Source organism: Haliotis rubra, unplaced genomic scaffold (assembly GCF_003918875.1).
Source record: "Haliotis rubra isolate DU_JTF1 unplaced genomic scaffold, ASM391887v1 Scf909, whole genome shotgun sequence".
Lineage (NCBI taxonomy): Eukaryota > Metazoa > Mollusca > Gastropoda > Lepetellida > Haliotidae > Haliotis > Haliotis rubra.
Genome location: NW_025767645.1, coordinates 177,943 through 196,129, shown reverse-complemented (window position 1 = coordinate 196,129; position 18,187 = coordinate 177,943). Strand labels below are relative to the sequence as shown.

The 18,187-nt window shown below is 42.9% G+C and overlaps 1 protein-coding gene and 1 long non-coding RNA gene across 11 annotated transcripts in view; both read left to right on the top strand.

Annotated features, from left to right (window-relative positions):
* The window catches only part of LOC124264093 (proline-serine-threonine phosphatase-interacting protein 1-like), a 112,751-nt gene that overhangs the window by 84,523 nt on the left and 10,041 nt on the right, over positions 1-18,187 (top strand). The window contains exons 10-13 of one of the 9 annotated variants that reach the window (XR_006895041.1): positions 662-758; positions 7,252-7,366; positions 8,040-8,063; positions 16,565-16,622. Coding sequence is in view for 7 of the 9 variants with exons in the window: in XM_046698818.1 (XP_046554774.1) it covers positions 662-758; positions 7,252-7,366; positions 12,298-12,342; positions 16,565-16,574 (267 nt within the window). In the remaining 2 variants the exon portion in view is untranslated. Of the gene's footprint in view, positions 1-661; positions 759-7,251; positions 7,367-8,039; positions 8,064-12,297; positions 12,343-16,564; positions 16,623-17,158; positions 17,263-18,187 lie in introns of those variants that run through there. The other 8 variants (XR_006895042.1, XM_046698818.1, XM_046698823.1 and 5 more) reach the window with 8 other exon arrangements.
* LOC124264094 lies at positions 15,652-16,557 on the top strand. Of its 2 annotated transcripts, none has more exons than XR_006895043.1 (3): positions 15,652-15,719; positions 15,781-16,005; positions 16,133-16,557. It is a non-coding gene; the product is annotated as an uncharacterized LOC124264094 (long non-coding RNA). The 2 variants fall into 2 exon arrangements; XR_006895044.1 differs by having other exon boundaries at positions 15,781-16,050; positions 16,177-16,191.

Below are 18,187 nucleotides of genomic sequence, written 5' to 3'. Positions count from 1 at the left end.
GGTTAGGTAGCCTAGAGGTGCTATATGAAGTTGTCTGGCAACAGGGGCGGTTAGGTAGCCTAGAGGTGCTATATGAAGTTGTCTGACAACAGGGGCGGTTAGGTAGCCTAGAGGTGCTATATGAAGTTGTCTGACAACAGGGGCGGTTAGGTAGCCTAGAGGTGCTATATGAAGTTGTCTGGCAACAGGGGCGGTTAGGTAGCCTAGAGGTGCTATATGAAGTGCGTGGGGTAGTCCAGTGGTTAAAGCATTCGCTCATCACGCCAAAGACCCGGGTTTTCTTTCCCACATTGGTACAATGTTTGAAGCCCATTTAACTGAACTACACTCACTCACTCTGATCCCTGATTTTATCCTTGATGATGTAGGATATTGTTTACCTAAACTTGGTAAATGTTTATAGCTGTTCACTCCAGTAACAATAAACCACTATTTTGCCAAAAACAAGAAAACATTTCCAGTCTCACTCACTCACTCACTCACTCACTCACTCACTCGCTCGCAGACCCACCCACTCACACACACTCACTCACTCACTCACTCACTCACTCACTCACTCACTCACTCACTCACATAAGTATAACTTTCACTCCCTGTCACAGTTACTTCACTCACTCACTCACTCACAGTTACTTCAATGACTCCATTTCTCTTCCTGCAGTGTTGTGAGTCAGTCCGCCGAGTGTTGGAGAATTGTTCAATGGAGAATGACATATGTACATTTATTGAGAAATACCAGACAGGCACTGAAAGGCCAGGTAGGTGAATCTTCCTACGTTTTAATGTTTTGTAGCACTGTAGTTACAATGATTGTTTCTCGTACTGGAACAATGTGGGAATCTAATCTTGCTGTCATATTGCTGCAATACTGCTGAAAGTCATGCAAGAGCTTGCTGTTGATGCAAGTCAGTATTGTAACAATGTGACGCTAGGACGAGAACCAACAATAGAAGACTGAACAGCACAAGTGTAATTGAGAGACTGAGTGCGATGTGTACAAGCTGACACAGTTCACGAGAAGCACGTGCGAGGCAGGCACATCGGGGTAGGGGGCCGGTCCGGCTTGCCTTGCTCAGTATACATGTAGACTGTGTGCAAGTCTCTTATCATTACACATGTAGTTCTCCAACTGGTGGGGAACCATCTGAAACACCTAACATGGTTAAACATACAATAATTAACAATCAGTCCACTCCCAGTCTTACGGGTGGCTTGGACACACGGCCATATCTAGTCACAGTTGACACCGGAGACATCACAGACACAGGAGACGTCACAGACGACGAAGATGGACTCAACAACAATGGAGTTGTAACATCAGCGGTTCCAGCACTCTTCACTGGTCCAGGGGTGCGTGATGACAACAGAATATCACGACGATTCCGTCGAAGTTGACTACCACTATCTGTCTGAACATTGTAAGATCTTGGGCCAGCGTCCTGAACAACTGTACCACGTTGAGACCAATCACACCGTTGATGATCACGCACTGCAACTCTGTCACCACACTGTAACCTACTCAAGGGCTTAGTTGTCGTAATAGTGCTTTTGTTTTAATTTCTGATTCTCTTTAAGTTTAACAACAACTTTACGAGACCTGGAAACTTGCAGATACCATGGGGAGCAAACACTGTTTTCATGGCGGTGATGACTCGACGAGACGTATCTGTCAATGAGAATATTGCCGGATAGTTGGAGAGATAATCTACAATCACCAGATAATCCTTCCCACCACAATAAAAGAGATCTGCTGCAACTTTCTGCTAAGGGCGAGAAACTGTCTGAAGAGGCTGCAAAGATTCAGGCCACTGCCCGTTCCTGTAGGTTTGACACATAGAACAGTTAGACACAATATCGTCAATGTCATGATTGAGTCTTGGCCAGAGTTTCCCGGGATCTACGTTTACATTTTTCCATACCAAGATGACCAGCATGAGTTTTGTCTAGCATGTACTTTCTGAGTGAGGTAGGTATTACTACTCTAACACCTTTGAAGATGACACCATCTACAACAGTCAAATCATGTCTGTAGGTTCCAATACTCACGAAGATTCACGGGACATGAACTTCTAAGCTCTGGCCAACCTGATTCAATAACTTCCATCAAAGTAAATAGCACTGGATCCTTGCTTGTCTCCTGACGTATCTCAGCATAGTGTGTCGTGGACACAGACGAGACGATCATGTCGACGTAGGCTTGAACACATTCTTCAGATGACGAAACAGATCCGGGCCTTGATGAAGGACATAGCGTGACAATGTATCAGCTGTAAACATGAACTTCCCTGAGGTATGCGAGACTTGAACATCATACTGTTGCATTCTTAACATGAATCTCTGTATTCTGAGAGGGCATTCATTGAGAGACTTGTTGAAGATTGAAATTAATGGCTTGTGATCCGTTTCTACATATATGGACTGTCCATATATGTACTGATGGAAATGTTCACATGCAAAGGTTATTGACAAGATTTCTTTTTCAATTTGAGCTTACGTTGTTTCAGCACTGGTAAGAGCTCTGGAAGCATACGCTACAGGCAACCAATCAGATTCATACTTCTGCAGTAGGACAGCACCTAAACCATTCTGGGAAGCGTCAGACAAAATCTTGATCTTCCTCCCAGGATCAAAGAACTTCAGGACTGGTTCCTGTGACACAACTTGCTTCAGAGACAACCATGTTTGTTCCTGTTGAGGTAGCCACTGAACATCAACATCTTTATCCATCAATTATCTAAGAGGTTGCGTCTTCTCTGACAAATGAGGGATGAATTTACCTAGGTAGTTTATCATACCCAAAAACCTCTGGACATCTTTCTTACAGGTAGGTCTCTGCATAGATTGTATTGCTTCAACCATCAGGACATCTGGCTTCACACCATCACTGCTGATCACATCGCCAAGAAATGTCAACTCGGTGACCCCAAAAACACTGGGTTGTCTGGGTTAAACTTCAAGTTATTCTGACCTGCGACATCAAGAACCTGAGAAAGATGTTTATCATAATCTTCAGGCATTGAACCTGACACAATAATGTCATCCATGGAGGTATCTACACCTTCTACTGAATCAAACAAGGTGTGTGTCGTCTTGTGACATACTTCTGGAGCAGAAGATATGCCAAAGGGGAGCCGTAAGAATCTATATCTTCTAAAGGGTGGTATGAATGTACAGAGCTTAGAACTCTCCTCATCCAGCTTTAGTTGCCAAAATCAAGCTGATGCATCAAGTTTACTGAAATAACGTGCATTCGAGAACTTTGCAGTGATTTCCTCTCGTGTAGGAAGTTTAAAATGTTCACGTTTAATGGCCATATTTAAGTCTTTAGGGTCGAGGCAGACTCTCAATTGCTTGTTTGGCTTTTTCAGCTGGTCACATGCTTTCAACCTAGGATAGACTGAACATCTTCTGTGGTTACAACAAACATGAGATCAATTTGTGTGTCCTTGTTATAATATGTAGCTGTAACCTGACCCATTACAGGAATATCAACATGAGAGTAACCAGTGAGTTTAGTTCTGGAGGGACGCAATCTTGGCTTGTCAAGTAGCCTGTTGAAATCTTTCTCAGGAAGGATATTAGCTTGAGCACCTGTGTCAAGTTTAAGTGGCAAGAACGTGTTATTGACTTGTAAGGAGACTATCCAATCTTTGTCAGAAACGACTTCTGTATCAATTGAAACCACAAAGAGTTCATTTTGGGTTTCCTCAACAAAGTGAACTTTACTTTTCGATGACTGATTCTTGGACCTACAAACTCTAGCAAAGTGATTCTATTTCCCACATTTATCACATGATTTTCCAGATGCAGGACATGTTCTAGGAGTGTGTTTAAATCCACAATAGCCACGTGTATCAGATTGCTCAGACGAACGGGACTCTGGGGCTTTTTTCTATTAGATTTTCGATGGCCAGATTTTGATTGTTGTTCAACAGAGTGTACCGATTGGGAGTCTAGTGGATGAAGTTTCTTAACTTGGACTTTACTAGCTTCAGCAACTCTGCACATAGTACCAGTCTTATCTAAAGTCAAATCATCTTCACGCAAGAGCCTTTCCCTTAATGCATCACTTGCAGTGCCACAAATTAACCTATCTCCGATGAGAGAATCATGCAAATCTCCAAACTCGCATGCGTTTGCTCTGCTCTTTAACTCTGTAACATACTGGTCTATTTTCTCCCCTTCCCTCTGGCTACAGGTAAAGAAACTGTGCCTTTCAAAGGTAATGTTATGTTTGGGAATGCAATAAGCTTCAAATTTATCCAAAATTGGCTGAAGTTTCATAGCATCCGTGTCATTCTCAAAATGAAATGTGTTATAAATCTCCAGTGCATCTTCTCCAATAGTAGACACAAAAATAGACGACTTTACCTTGTCACCTTTCCCGTCCTTGTCAGTAGCAATCATAAACAACTGAAACCGTTGCTTGAACTTACGCCAGTTCTCCGCAAGATTACCAGTCAACAGCAAAGGTGAGGGTGGATGTAGTTTGTCCATTCTCCGACGAAACCACTTCTGACACCATGTAACAATGTGGCGCTAGGACGAGAACCAACAATAGACGACTGAACAGCACAAGTGTAATTGAGACACTGAATGCGATGTGTACAAGGTGACACTGTTCGCGTTGCTGCACTAATTGCTTACGACTTGAAACTTGGCTGTGCCAGATGACTGATGTTGAAAGCATAGACTGTGATCACTTCCTGGCCTCAGGTAACCATCAGTCTGCGCACACATCACCGGACGTGACGTCAGCCACCTCAGATTATTGCTTTTCACATGCCTCGCAAGACATGTGGTTTGCCAGCTATGTTACAGTTTCTTTACGGCACACACCATATAGTTTGTAAGGCGGGGTATCTCATAAGTGCCTTCATTCATACTGTTGAATTGCACTTTTCCGTGATTTTCCCTGTTTTTCACACGAATGAATGTGCTTGTTGCTTTTTTTTCCATCTATGAAGCACCAGGTCCAACACCGAAGTCGCCTATGGCAAGCACCCAGATATTTGCCACACCACTGATGTCCACTAACTCTAGGGTGTCTGGCGCTCCGTCTCCAGTCTCCAGGTTGCTGTTTTCAGAGTTTTCCATGGCAGGCGTCACACTCTTGACGCCTAAGATCCATGCGCCATACACTCAGCAGTCACTGGATGTATCGACGTCCATTCCACACTTGACTGCTGATCATAAATGCAGGGCCTGTATGGCACATCTACCACATAGACCTCAGCGTTCAGCAGTTGAAGTCAGCGTCTCTGTCGCCATACCTGCCTGTTCCAGCAAATGTATGGTTTACCTGATCCAGCACCTGTACGGTGCCTGTAAGGTGCCTGTAAACCATACTTACTCACTCCAGCACCTGTACGGCGCTTCCACCAGATCCAGCGCTTGTACGACACCTATAAAACGATCCTCGCCTATACCATCATACTCACTCCAGCGTCTTTTCTGGCTTTTCTACCAGATCTTTACTAGATCTAGCCCCTATAAACCCATACTCACTCCAGCAGGCAGACACTGCGATGGAACAGTGTTGGACTCTGAATACTGTGTTCCAGCGGCGTTTTTGCCAGATTCAGCACCTATATGACGCCTCCTATCCATCTTTAAGGGTCTGGCAGCTGTTGGTTGCGCCACTGTCTCCGATGGCCCTGGGAGACGAGCATATCTTGCCCTCGGAGACTTCAGCTATTATGGCTCCTAAGGTCATACGCAATCCCTTGTCAGGAAATTAAGCATGTGATAGTTTTCTTCGTACAGTGTGTCTTACAAGGAGTGAGTCTACAAGGGATGATGGCCCTTGATTTGGAACTCACACGGATGTTTCATCCTCTCTCAAACTTAGCTTCAGCTATTAACATTGTCTTTCCAGACCTGACCTGAGATGCATCCGTGCAGGATTGTCACCTCCCTTCTATGATGGCTTGGTAGTGGATGGTCCTCACTGTCCGTGTATTATCCAAACACCTGTACATTGGTGACTACTGCGCTTCTGACATTATTGGTTATTTCTTGGGGGTCCATCTGGACATCTGGAAACATGTGTTCCAGCTCCTCATAGCTCTGCCTCAGCGATGTGCATGGAGGCGCCAACCTAAACGAACTGACTATATCTGATGATCTCAGAGTGTCGGTCATGAGCTCAATCAGCAGTTTGGAGCTCTAGGCAGTGTTCCTCGCTATCCGTCACTGGGCGCATTGTCTCCCCGGGCAACCCGATTGTTGTGTGGTTTAACAAGAGTTTGACTGAGTTACTGTACATGTTTCCAGAAGTTCCGTCTGTTCTCCAGTAATAGCCGACACCCATGTCTGTCTGAGAACTCAGCATATTCCTGGGTGCATATACTTTTGTTATAGAAGAAAGATTTAGTGTACGCACACAATACACAAAGTTATGTTTGCACTGATTCTATGTTATGTTAGTAATCCATGCTTAAACATGTCACTCACCACTGCTCTTTTTTGGGCATGTTTGTTCAAAGTGAATTCTCTGATATTTATTGATAATCGATCAATATTTTGGTAATGATTATCGATCTGTATGATCTGTATTGACAGCTAGGCCTACACTGAACCATAGCTGATAGCCTGATTATACTGAGATGACAATAACCACTAGATAATTTACTGTTGCCATCACATATAGCAGTGTAGGAAAGATGTAGAAAATCTAGCCTGTCCACAGGACTGGCTTGTCAAATTTTTTACCAGTCCTGCCAAAATCTAGCCTGTCCTCCAAATATAAGTAAAACACCATTTCAAGACTTAAAACTGGTTTGTTTTATTTTAAGCTATAATTTAATATGCACACACAGAGCTTGGACTGTTAAATCTCTCCTAGTGGAATCATCTGATTATTCTAGTATCCTTTGTCAGTAGATATTCAAAAAAGGTTTTAATATAATAATGATTATGTCATTGGTTTGCTAAAACTGACCCGACATGAGGACGGACCAGATTTTTTTTTAACCCGTCCTCCACAAAATTCACCCGTCTCGGACGTTGGGACGGGCAATCTTTCCTACACTGCATATAGCATATTATTCCGGATTGCATTTTGACAATAAACTACAGATTCTAGTACGTTTTTAAGGCTGAGTCACATCCAGAGTTAAACACACTCTCACAGTCAGCACATAAAGTCAGCCATTAACCCACTCAGTCATTACGTAGCTTTAATTCAACGTCCTTCCACTGATATTGTAGAATGAAATCCATTCATTTACGATGGCCTTGACCTTCCAGCATGTATCGTGTTTGAGGACTACTACGCTAATACAGATACTATGGGACGTAGAGGCCAAAGGTCAGGGGGGTCAGAGGTCACAGCCACCGAGAAGCAATGGTATCACAATGTCAGGTAAATATGACGTGTATACAGTGTCGCCTGAACCATGTTTGTATGTGGATTGTATGGTCAGGTTATGTTTATAACAAGTTTATTATATACAATGTTTGCATCTTCTTCTTGAAGTTGACATGACCGGTATCCAGCATCATTTTGTTGTGCTGACTACAGATGGGAACAACTCCTGGTTTGTTCTCTCTTCACTTAGTGGCACAGGACAACAAACATGGCTAACAACCATTCTTGCTTCCTGTGAATCACAGCCATCGTTAATGACTTACAGGATCAGGAGGTCAAGCTGGACATCTTGATTGAAATATGTCAATGAAAAAAATCACAGGCTTGTCTGGTCCAGAGTTGCTGATGTACATACCAGTGTGATTCAGCTGGATTATTGCTGAATGCAGTGCCAGACGGCTGCAAGGACTAACTGGAAAGCTTGAAATGAATTACGTCTTTCCCAGCGTCAGTTTCTAAGGTGCTGCAGTTCTCTGTAGAGTTGGCTTCCTTAGACTTACTTCTTCATGATCTGTCCACATGGATTACAACAAAGTGGTGAATGTCTCAACAGCTGCTACACTTCACACTTTCCTCCCAGAGTGAGCTGTTGAAACTGAAACATTGTTAGCAACAGCGATAACCCACTCACTCACTCATGCTAATTTGTTTTTCCTACTATTTCTAGATAACACATATGCAACAGTGGATGGTAAGACAATTAAGTAATCTTAGATTTAGATTCCTTTACATCAAATACAGGCATTTTAAATTCAGCTATTTAGCTTTGGTCTCAAGTCATCATTCACAGTTGAGTCTGTATTGGTGATATTTTTATTAAAAAAAATGTCAGTATTAGATTGTTCTGGCAAAATATCAATGATAGGATAATCAAACAAAATTCTGGTCCATCTCTTGCCTGTATTTCTGTTGCATGATGGGAGGCAGGATGTTTAGCCCACTTTTTGACAGCAGGCCAATGCATGGATTGAGGAAATGTTCCTGCTGGCACAACATTCTTGGGTTGAGGAAATGTTCCTGCTGGTACGACATTCTTGGGTTGATGAAGTGCAGCACCTACCTTCTGCTGTGGTGTCAACCCTCCAACGTAACTGTCCTCATCACCGTCAGTCATCCCCAATGTGGAACCCTACTGTAACCCCCAACGTAACTGTCCTCATCACCGTCAGTCATCCCCAATGTGGAACCCTACTGTAACCCCCAACGTAACTGTCCTCATCACCGTCAGTCATCCCCAATGTGGAACCCTACTGTAACCCCCAACGTAACTGTCCTCATCACCGTCAGTCATCCCAAATGTGGAACCCTACTGTAACCTCCAACATAACTGTCCTCATCACCGTCAGTCATCCCCAATGTGGAATCCTACTGTAACCTCCAACGTAACTGTCCTCATCACCGTCAGTCATCCCCTGTGTGGAATCCTACTGTAACCCCAAACTTAACTGTCCTCATCACCGTCAGTCATCCCCTGTGTGGAATCCTACTGTAACCCCCAACTTAACTGTCCTCATCACCATCAGTCATCCCCTATGTGGAATCCTACTGTAACCCCCAACATAACTGTCCTCATCACCATCAGTCATCCCCTATGTGGAATCCTACTGTAACCCCCAACGTAACTGTCCTCATCACCGTCAGTCATCCCCTCTGTGGAATCCTACTGTAACCTCCAACAAGACTGTCCTCATCACCGTCAGTCATCCCCTGTGTGGAATCCTATTGTATCCCCCAACATAACTGTCCTCATCACTCTCAGTCATCCCCTGTGTGGAATCCTACTGTAACCCCCAACGTAACTGTCTTCATCACCGTCAGTCATCCCCAATGTGGAATCCTACTGTACCCTCCAACATAACTGTCCTCATCACCATCAGTCATCCCCTCTGTGGAATCCTACTGTAACCCCCAACATAACTGTCCTCATCACTATCAGTCATCCCCTATGTGGAATCCTACTGTAACCCCCAACGTAACTGTCCTCATCACCATCAGTCTCCCCCTATGTGGAATCCTACTGTAACCCCCAACGTAACTGTCTTCATCACCGTCAGTCATCCCCAATGTGGAATCCTACTGTACCCTCCAACATAACTGTCCTCATCACCATCAGTCATCCCCTCTGTGGAATCCTACTGTAACCCCCAACATAACTGTCCTCATCACCGTCAGTCATCCCCTGTGTGGAATCCTACTGTAACCCCCAACATAACTGTCCTCATCACTATCAGTCATCCCCTATGTGGAATCCTACTGTAACCCCCAACGTAACTGTCCTCATCACCATCAGTCATCCCCTATGTGGAATCCTACTGTAACCCCCAACGTAACTGTCTTCATCACCGTCAGTCATCCCCAATGTGGAATCCTACTGTACCCTCCAACATAACTGTCCTCATCACCATCAGTCATCCCCTCTGTGGAATCCTACTGTAACCCCCAACATAACTGTCCTCATCACTCTCAGTCATCCCCTATGTGGAATCCTACTGTAACCCCCAACGTAACTGTCCTCATCACCATCAGTCTCCCCCTATGTGGAATCCTACTGTAACCCCCAACATAACTGTCCTCATCACTGTCAGTCATCCCCTGTGTGGAATCCTACTGTAACCCCCAACGTAACTGTCCTCATCACCATCAGTCATCCCCTATTTGGAATCCTACTGTAACCCCCAACATAACTGTCCTCATCACCGTCAGTCATCCCCTATGTGGAATCCTACTTCAACCCCCAACGTAACTGTCCTCATCACCATCAGTCATCCCCTATTTGGAATCCTACTGTAACCCCCAACATAACTGTCCTCATCACCGTCAGTCATCCCCTATTTGGAATCCTACTGTAACCCCCAACATAACTGTCCTCATCACTGTCAGTCATCCCCTATGTGGAATCCTACTGTAACCCCCAACATAACTGTCCTCATCACCGTCAGTCATCCCCTATGTGGAATCCTACTGTAACCCCCAACATAACTGTCCTCATCACTGTCAGTCATCCCCTATGTGGAATCCTACTGTAACCCCCAACATAACTGTCCTCATCACCGTCAGTCATCCCCTATGTGGAATCCTACTGTAACCCCCAACGTAACTGTCCTCATCACCATCAGTCATCCCTATTTGGAATCCTACTGTAACCCCCAACATAACTGTCCTCATCACCGTCAGTCATCCCCTATTTGGAATCCTACTGTAACCCCCAACATAACTGTCCTCATCACCATCAGTCATCCCCTATTTGGAATCCTACTGTAACCCCCAACATAACTGTCCTCATCACTGTCAGTCATCCCCTGTGTGGAATCCTACTGTAACCCCCCTAGCGTAACTGTCCTCATCACCATCAGTCATCCCCTATTTGGAATCCTACTGTAACCCCCAACATAACTGTCCTCATCACCGTCAGTCATCCCCTATGTGGAATCCTACTGTAACCCCCAACGTAACTGTCCTCATCACCATCAGTCATCCCCTATTTGGAATCCTACTGTAACCCCCAACATAACTGTCCTCATCACCGTCAGTCATCCCCTATGTGGAATCCTACTGTATCCCCCAATGTAACTGTCCTCATCACTCTCAGTCATCCCCTATGTGGAATCCTACTTTAACCCCCAACCTCCAACATGCCAGCCCTTGGTCATGAGTTAACCCTTTTACTGAGCGCAACTCCTGAATGACCAATCACATATCCGACCTGGACTTGTCCAGTATTGCTGCTCTTTGGTTTTTGGTGGTGGAGTGGTTAAAGCATATGCATTTTATGCTGAAAGCCTGGGTTCTATTCCTCCTTTGGGTGTGTAAGTTCCAGTGTGCCTCGCTTTCACATAGCTTGAATATTGTCAACTCACTCACTCACTTACTCAGCCCTGTTTGACGGAAAATACCTGGAGGTATATGAGAATGTTTTTTGAGTTAATCATAATATCTTGGCCTTTCCTCTGACAGATGCATGAGTGAGTGAGTGAGTGAATTGATGGAGGCGCTTACAGTTATGTCGTGTTTTCTGTAAAGCAATGTAAATGCATTCTGCATGGTAGACATAGCAAGTCGTCACACAGCTAGTGTAATTTGACTATTCTATGGCATAGGGCAACACATCATGATATAGTGAGACAAGATTCAGCACTGCTTCTGTTTGCACATATATGTATGCCCTTGCCCCTCCCATCTATTGCAAGTACTTCCACCCACCCATCCACCCATCCATCCATCCGTTCATCCATCCATCCATCCTCTGTCTGTCCATCCATCCATCCATCCCACTTCATATCCATCCATGCTTGAGCATAACCATCCAACTGTCAATGAGTGAACTCCTACAGTTCATCGTGAGGGACTTGTAATTTCTTACATTGTCTGAGAAATCAGTGCACGTATTTGAGGAAGGTCAGTAAAAAATATGTACAAGGACCTTTGGTAAGGGGTGTAAATATTTTCAGTACATTAGCGCATGACTTCAGACCTCTCCTATCTGTATTTAATGGCTGGTCCCTACCATAACCTCATCCGACTTCAAGTGAGATTTCATTTCCAGTGTTTCTTGGCATCATTTATTTGTTCATGTTTCCATGAAGAGGCACTCTTTGGGTTTTAGCACTGGAACACAATGTTTGCTGAACTTATTAACCTTTTTTTAGTTTTTCGTGCCTCTGGTCTGACTAAAGTGTTTTTTTATTTAGTTTTCGGACATATTGTTTTGTTTTTTCCATTAGATACCTCCCAGGGAGTGTTTGTTTCATGTTAGTGTGAAGACATATTGTTTTGTTTTTCCATTAGATACCTCCCAGGGAGTGTTTGTTTTAGATACCTCCCAGGGAGTGTTTGTTTCATGTTAGTGTGAAGACATATTGAATCTGAGTTAAAGTTAGGATTTGAATGAGATTGTTGCCAGCCCCAATTTGAGGATTAATTTTCAGAAGAGGAGGGGGAGTGTTCCTGTGTGTTAGTCTGACAGTCACCAGGTCGGTGGTTCACTTCACTCTCTCCCAAAATTCATGCTTTGTCCATTTCTTGTAAACTGATGCCTTGACCGTTTGCGTCCATCTTTCTCTGAAACTTTCCCGTTGACCCTAAGTGTTCATCAGTCTCAGAAAACTCTCACCTCGACCCTAAGTGTCCATTATTCTCACAAACTCTCTCACTTCGAACCCTCAGCATCCATTATTCTGTGAAACTCTCACCTCGACCCTAAGTGCCCATCATTCTCAGAACACTCTCACCTCGACCCTAAGTGTCCATTATTCACACAAACTCTCACCTCGACCCTAAGTGTCCATCATTCTCAGAATACTCTCACCTTGACCCTAAGTGTCCATTATTCTCACAAACTCTCACCTCGACCCTAAGTGTCCATCATTCTCAGAATACTCTCACCTCGACCCTAAGTGTCCATTATTCTTACAAACTCTCAACTTGAGCCTAAGAGTCCATCATTCTCACACAACTCTCATCTCGACCCTAAGTGTCCATCATTCTCAAAACTCTCACCTTGACCCTAAGTGTCCATCATTCTCACAAACTCTCACCTCGACCCTAACTGTCCATCATTTGCACTAAACTCTCACCTCGACCCTAAGTGTCCATCATTCTCACACAACTCTCACCTTGACCCTTGGAGTCCATCATTCTCACAAAACTCTCACCTCGACCCTAAGTGTCCATCATTCTCACAGAACTCTCACCTTGACCCTAAGTGTCCATCATTCTCACACAACTCTCACCTCGACCCTAAGTGTCCATCATTCTCACACAACTCTCACCTTGACACTAAGTGTCCATCATTCTCACAAAACTCTCACCTCGACCCTAAGAGTCCATCATTCTCACACAACTCTCACCTTGACACTAAGAGTCCATCATTCTCACACAACTCTCACCTTGACCCTAAGTGTCCATCATTCTCACAAAACTCTCACCTCGACCCTAAGAGTCCATCATTCTCAGACAACTCTCACCTTGACCCTAAGAGTCCATCATTCTCAGACAACTCTCACCTTGACCCTAAGTGTCCATCATTCTCACAAAACTCTCACCTCGACCCTAAGAGTCCATCATTCTCAGACAACTCTCACCTTGACCCTAAGAGTCCATCATTCTCAGACAACTCTCACCTTGACCCTAAGTGTCCATCATTCTCACAAAAGTCTCGACTTGACCCTAAGAGTCCATCATTCTCAGACAACTCTCACCTTGACCCTAAGAGTCCATCATTCTCACAAAACTCTCACCTCGACCCAAAGTGTCCATAATTCTCACAAAACTCTCATCTTGACCCTTGGAGTCCATCATTCTCACAAAACTCTCACCTCGACCCTAAGAGTCCATCATTCTCACAAAACTCTCACCTCGACCCTAAGTGTCCATCATTCCTACAAAACTCTCACCTTTACCCTCACCGTCCATCTTTCTCTGACCGATTTTCAGACATATCTATGCTTCTTGGATAATACACGAAAACAATAATGATTCACGACTTTCTTGATGGCACGGATGGTTGTTCTCATCATTGATCACTCTATTCTGTGTCCAGACGTTACTGATTCCAGGGTGGTGTTATATAACCAGATTGCTACGTGGCATCCAACCACAAACAGACTTCCCAAACATTTCATGCTTTGATCTGCAGTCTTTATTGTTTGTCTATACTGCTGTTTTCAAGAAAGCCTATATACTGAACAAAAAAAACTTAGGGATCATGAATATGAAGGGCAGTCTTTCTTTCATAAAAAAAATTCAAAACAGATATTCATGTTCTCTATTTTATTTTTTGTATGTAAAAACAACTTTTAAAATGCATGTTTTCAATTTATTTTCTTAAATTCATTATCTTACTTTTAAGTATGTACTTCCAGTGTTAATTCTTTGATTTATGGTTTATGTTTCTGATGTTTAAACCATGTGTTATTTTATTTGATTGAATATGTCTTATCTATCATGGTTAATATGTATGTGGCTGATTTTGAGCAGGAATGAAACAAGGAGCTCTATGTTTTGTCTTAATCTATTTGTTTGTTCGTGTAAAATAATTCCAAATTAAGTGTCACAGAAAATAATTCACTCATACTTTGAGGAAACATTAAACATTAAGCATTGTCAGACGTAGTTTTCAGTGTGAACTCTGAAGACATTTTAGTAGCAATGAGTTTGTTTGTATTTTGTTCAACACTTGACTTGCCTCTGCATGTATTTGTGATGTGTTCTAAGGTACTGCAGGACTCTGTTCCCTGGTATTATCACCGCTTTATAGTGCTTCATAAACACGTTTCATTGATTGTTATCATCCATACAATATAACAGGTACAAGCCACTGTGTTACAATCCTGTTGGTTGGGTTGTAATTGTTCTTCAGCAACCCATGCTTGTCTCCCGTGAAGATCCGGGTTGTAATTGTTCTTCAGCAACCCATGCTTGTCTCCCGTGAAGATCCGGGTTGTAATTGTTCTTCAGCAACCCATGCTTGTCTTAGGAGCCAACTAACAGGATCGGGTGGTCAGGCTCGCTGACTTGCTGGACACGTCATCGTATATCAGTGGCGTAGATTGATGCTCATGCTGCTGATCACTGGATTATCTGGTCCAGACCTGATTATTTACAGACTGCCGTCATATAGCTGGAATATTGCAGAATGGGCGTTAAACAAACATACAATCATTCCCGGAACAGCAACTCATTTAATTACAATGTCATTTCTTCCTTTCTTTAATGTTTGTTTAAAGCATCAATAGAAACTAAGAGGCGTTGAAATTGTTTGTAAGACGATCAAATTAAATGTCTACCCTGAAATGTGACATCTTAAACATAATTTAGGTATGACAGCCTTCTCTATGTGGAGGAGAGGATAGGGTAGCCCAGTGGTTCAAGTGTTGGACAATTTGTGTTTGATTTGTATAGTGATCAGTTCTGATGTCCCCTGCTGTAGAACCTCAAGGCTAAAGATATGTATACCACTCACATACACCTGTAACAGGTCTAGGCTAAAGATATGTATACCACTCACATACACCTGTAACAGGTCTACGCTAAAGATATGTATACCACTCACATACACCTATAACAGGTCTAGGCTAAAGATATGTATACCACTCACATAACCTGTAACAGGTTCTAAAGATAGGTCTAGGCTAAAGATATGTATACCACTCACATACACCTGTAACAGGTCTACGCTAAAGATATGTATACCACTCACATACACCTATAACAGGTCTAGGCTAAAGATGTGTATACCACTCACATACACCTGTGACAGGTCTACGCTAAAGATGTGTATACCACTCACATACACCTATAACAGGTCTAGGCTAAAGATGTGTATACCACTCACATACACCTGTAGCAGGTCTAGGCTAAAGATATACCACTCACATACACCCACTAGGCACATCACATACCTGTAGCAGGTCTAGGCTAAAGATGTGTATACCACTCACATACACCTGTAGCAGGTCTAGGCTAAAGATATGTATACCACTCACATACACCTGTAGCAGGTCTAGGCTAAAGATGTGTATACCACTCACATACACCTGTAGCAGGTCTAGGCTAAAGATGTGTATACCACTCACATACACCTGTAGCAGGTCTAGGCTAAAGATATGTATACCACTCACATACACCTGTAACAGGTCTAGGCTAAAGATGTGTATACCACTCACATACACCTGTAGCAGGTCTAGGCTAAAGATATGTATACACCACAGGTCACATACACCTGTAACAAGTCTAGGCTATGTAACTCACATACACCTGTAGCATAGGCTAAAGATATGTATACCACTCACATACACCTGTAGCAGGTCTAGGCTAAAGATATGTATACCACTCACATACACCTGTAACAGGTCTAGTCTAAAGATATGTATACCACTCACAGACACCTGTAGCTGGTCTAGGCTAAAGATATGTATACCACAAACATACACCTGTAGCAGGTCTGGGATAAAGATGTGTATACCACTCACATACACCTGTAGGCTAGTGGAATAGTTCAGTAGCTGACTGTGTGTGTCAAACTACTAAGCTTGGTTTGGTTAGAACCACAGCAGATGGGAAACATGGAACTGCCATGGAATGTCTACATGGTCAGGGTGGACATTAAATTTGTCTCGTGGTCCCTACTGTTCTTCTTGCAGCTTGTTTCTGTCTTGAACCAGTAAAATCCATCTTTTGTTTCTTTCTACATAGAAGCTGGTGAAAATATGATGACCAATAGCAGCACATTTTACTATAACCAGCGAATGTGGTAATCTACTCCTTCTTTTGTTTACTGTTTGTCTGTATGAACAGAGTAATCTCCCTTTGCCATGGATTGACATGTGAATGTGTCCTTCATCTGATGACTGTATCTTAGAATGTGTCCCTATTTTTCACATTACCTGAATTTTAGGGAAGAATCAAGGGTTTGGGTGTTTTTTTGGGGTGGGGGTGGGGTGTGTGTGTTTCTAATCAATGTTATTTTTTTCTCATGATCTCACAAAAAATTATCATCAATATGAGAGCCTTTTGAAATAAATATTTATTTAATAAATGTTTATGGTAAAGCAAAATTCATGAGGTGGTTTAGAACTAAAAACATATTCAGATCTTTCGCAGCTAACATGAACTGTTGAACGGACATGATTGTTTAGTTTGTGAAGGTTGGTTTGATGGTAGCAACTGGCTTGTAGTTTATTGTATGGAACACATTCTAGAAGCAGGAACATGCTCAGAGAATGAAAGACAAAGGGAGGTAACTCTCATTTCTGCCTGTCACTTCCTCTTCCCTGTATGTTTCTGTAGATGAAGATGGTCTCTATGCCACTCTGCGGCCGCCGGCAGACACTAGCACAGTAACCTCCTCTGACAAATTGCTTATTATCTCGAGGCCCCACACTAAACAGGTAGTTAATTGTCACATCTTTTGGTAGTTATCTCGAGGCCCCACACTAAACAGATAGTTAATTGTCACATCTGTTGGTAGTTATCTCGAGGCCCCACACTAAACAGGTAGTTAATTGTCACAACTGTTGGTAGTTATCTCGAGGCCCCACACTAAACAGGTAGTTAATTGTCACAACTGTTGGTAGTTATCTCAAGGCCCCACACTAAACAGGTAGTTAATTGTCACAACTGTTGGTAGTTATCTCGAGGCCCCACACTAAACAGGTAGTTAATTGTCACAACTGTTGGTAGTTATCTCGAGGCCCTACACTAAACAGGTAATTAATTGTCACAACTGTTGGTAGTTATCTCGAGGCCCTACACTAAACAGGTAGTTAATTGTCACAACTGTTGGTAGTTATCTCGAGGCCCCACACTAAACAGGTAGTTAATTGTCACAACTGTTGGTAGTTATCTCGAGGCCCCACACTAAACAGGTAGTTAATTGTCACAACTGTTGGTAGTTATCTCGAGGCCCTACACTAAACAGGTAGTTAATTGTCACAACTGTTGGTAGTTATCTCGAGGCCCCACACTAAACAGGTAGTTAATTGTCACAACTGTTGGTAGTTATCTCGAGGCCCCACAGGGGGTTCCTGGATCGGCCTATGTGCTTGATATTTTAATGAAGAACCAAATGTATGTCAAAAGTTCATTGTTAAAAAGCTAGCAATTTCAAAGTTATAACTATTTGGACAACTCTGTTGTATGGTGGTATATTGGAACTGTGTTACTTGAAGTATATTTTCTGCTACTAATAATTAATGTGGTATATTGGAACTGTGTTACTTGAAGTATATTTTCTACTACTAATAATTAATGTGGTGTATTGGAACTGTGTTACTTGAAGTATATTTTCTACTACTAATAATTAATGTGGTATATTGG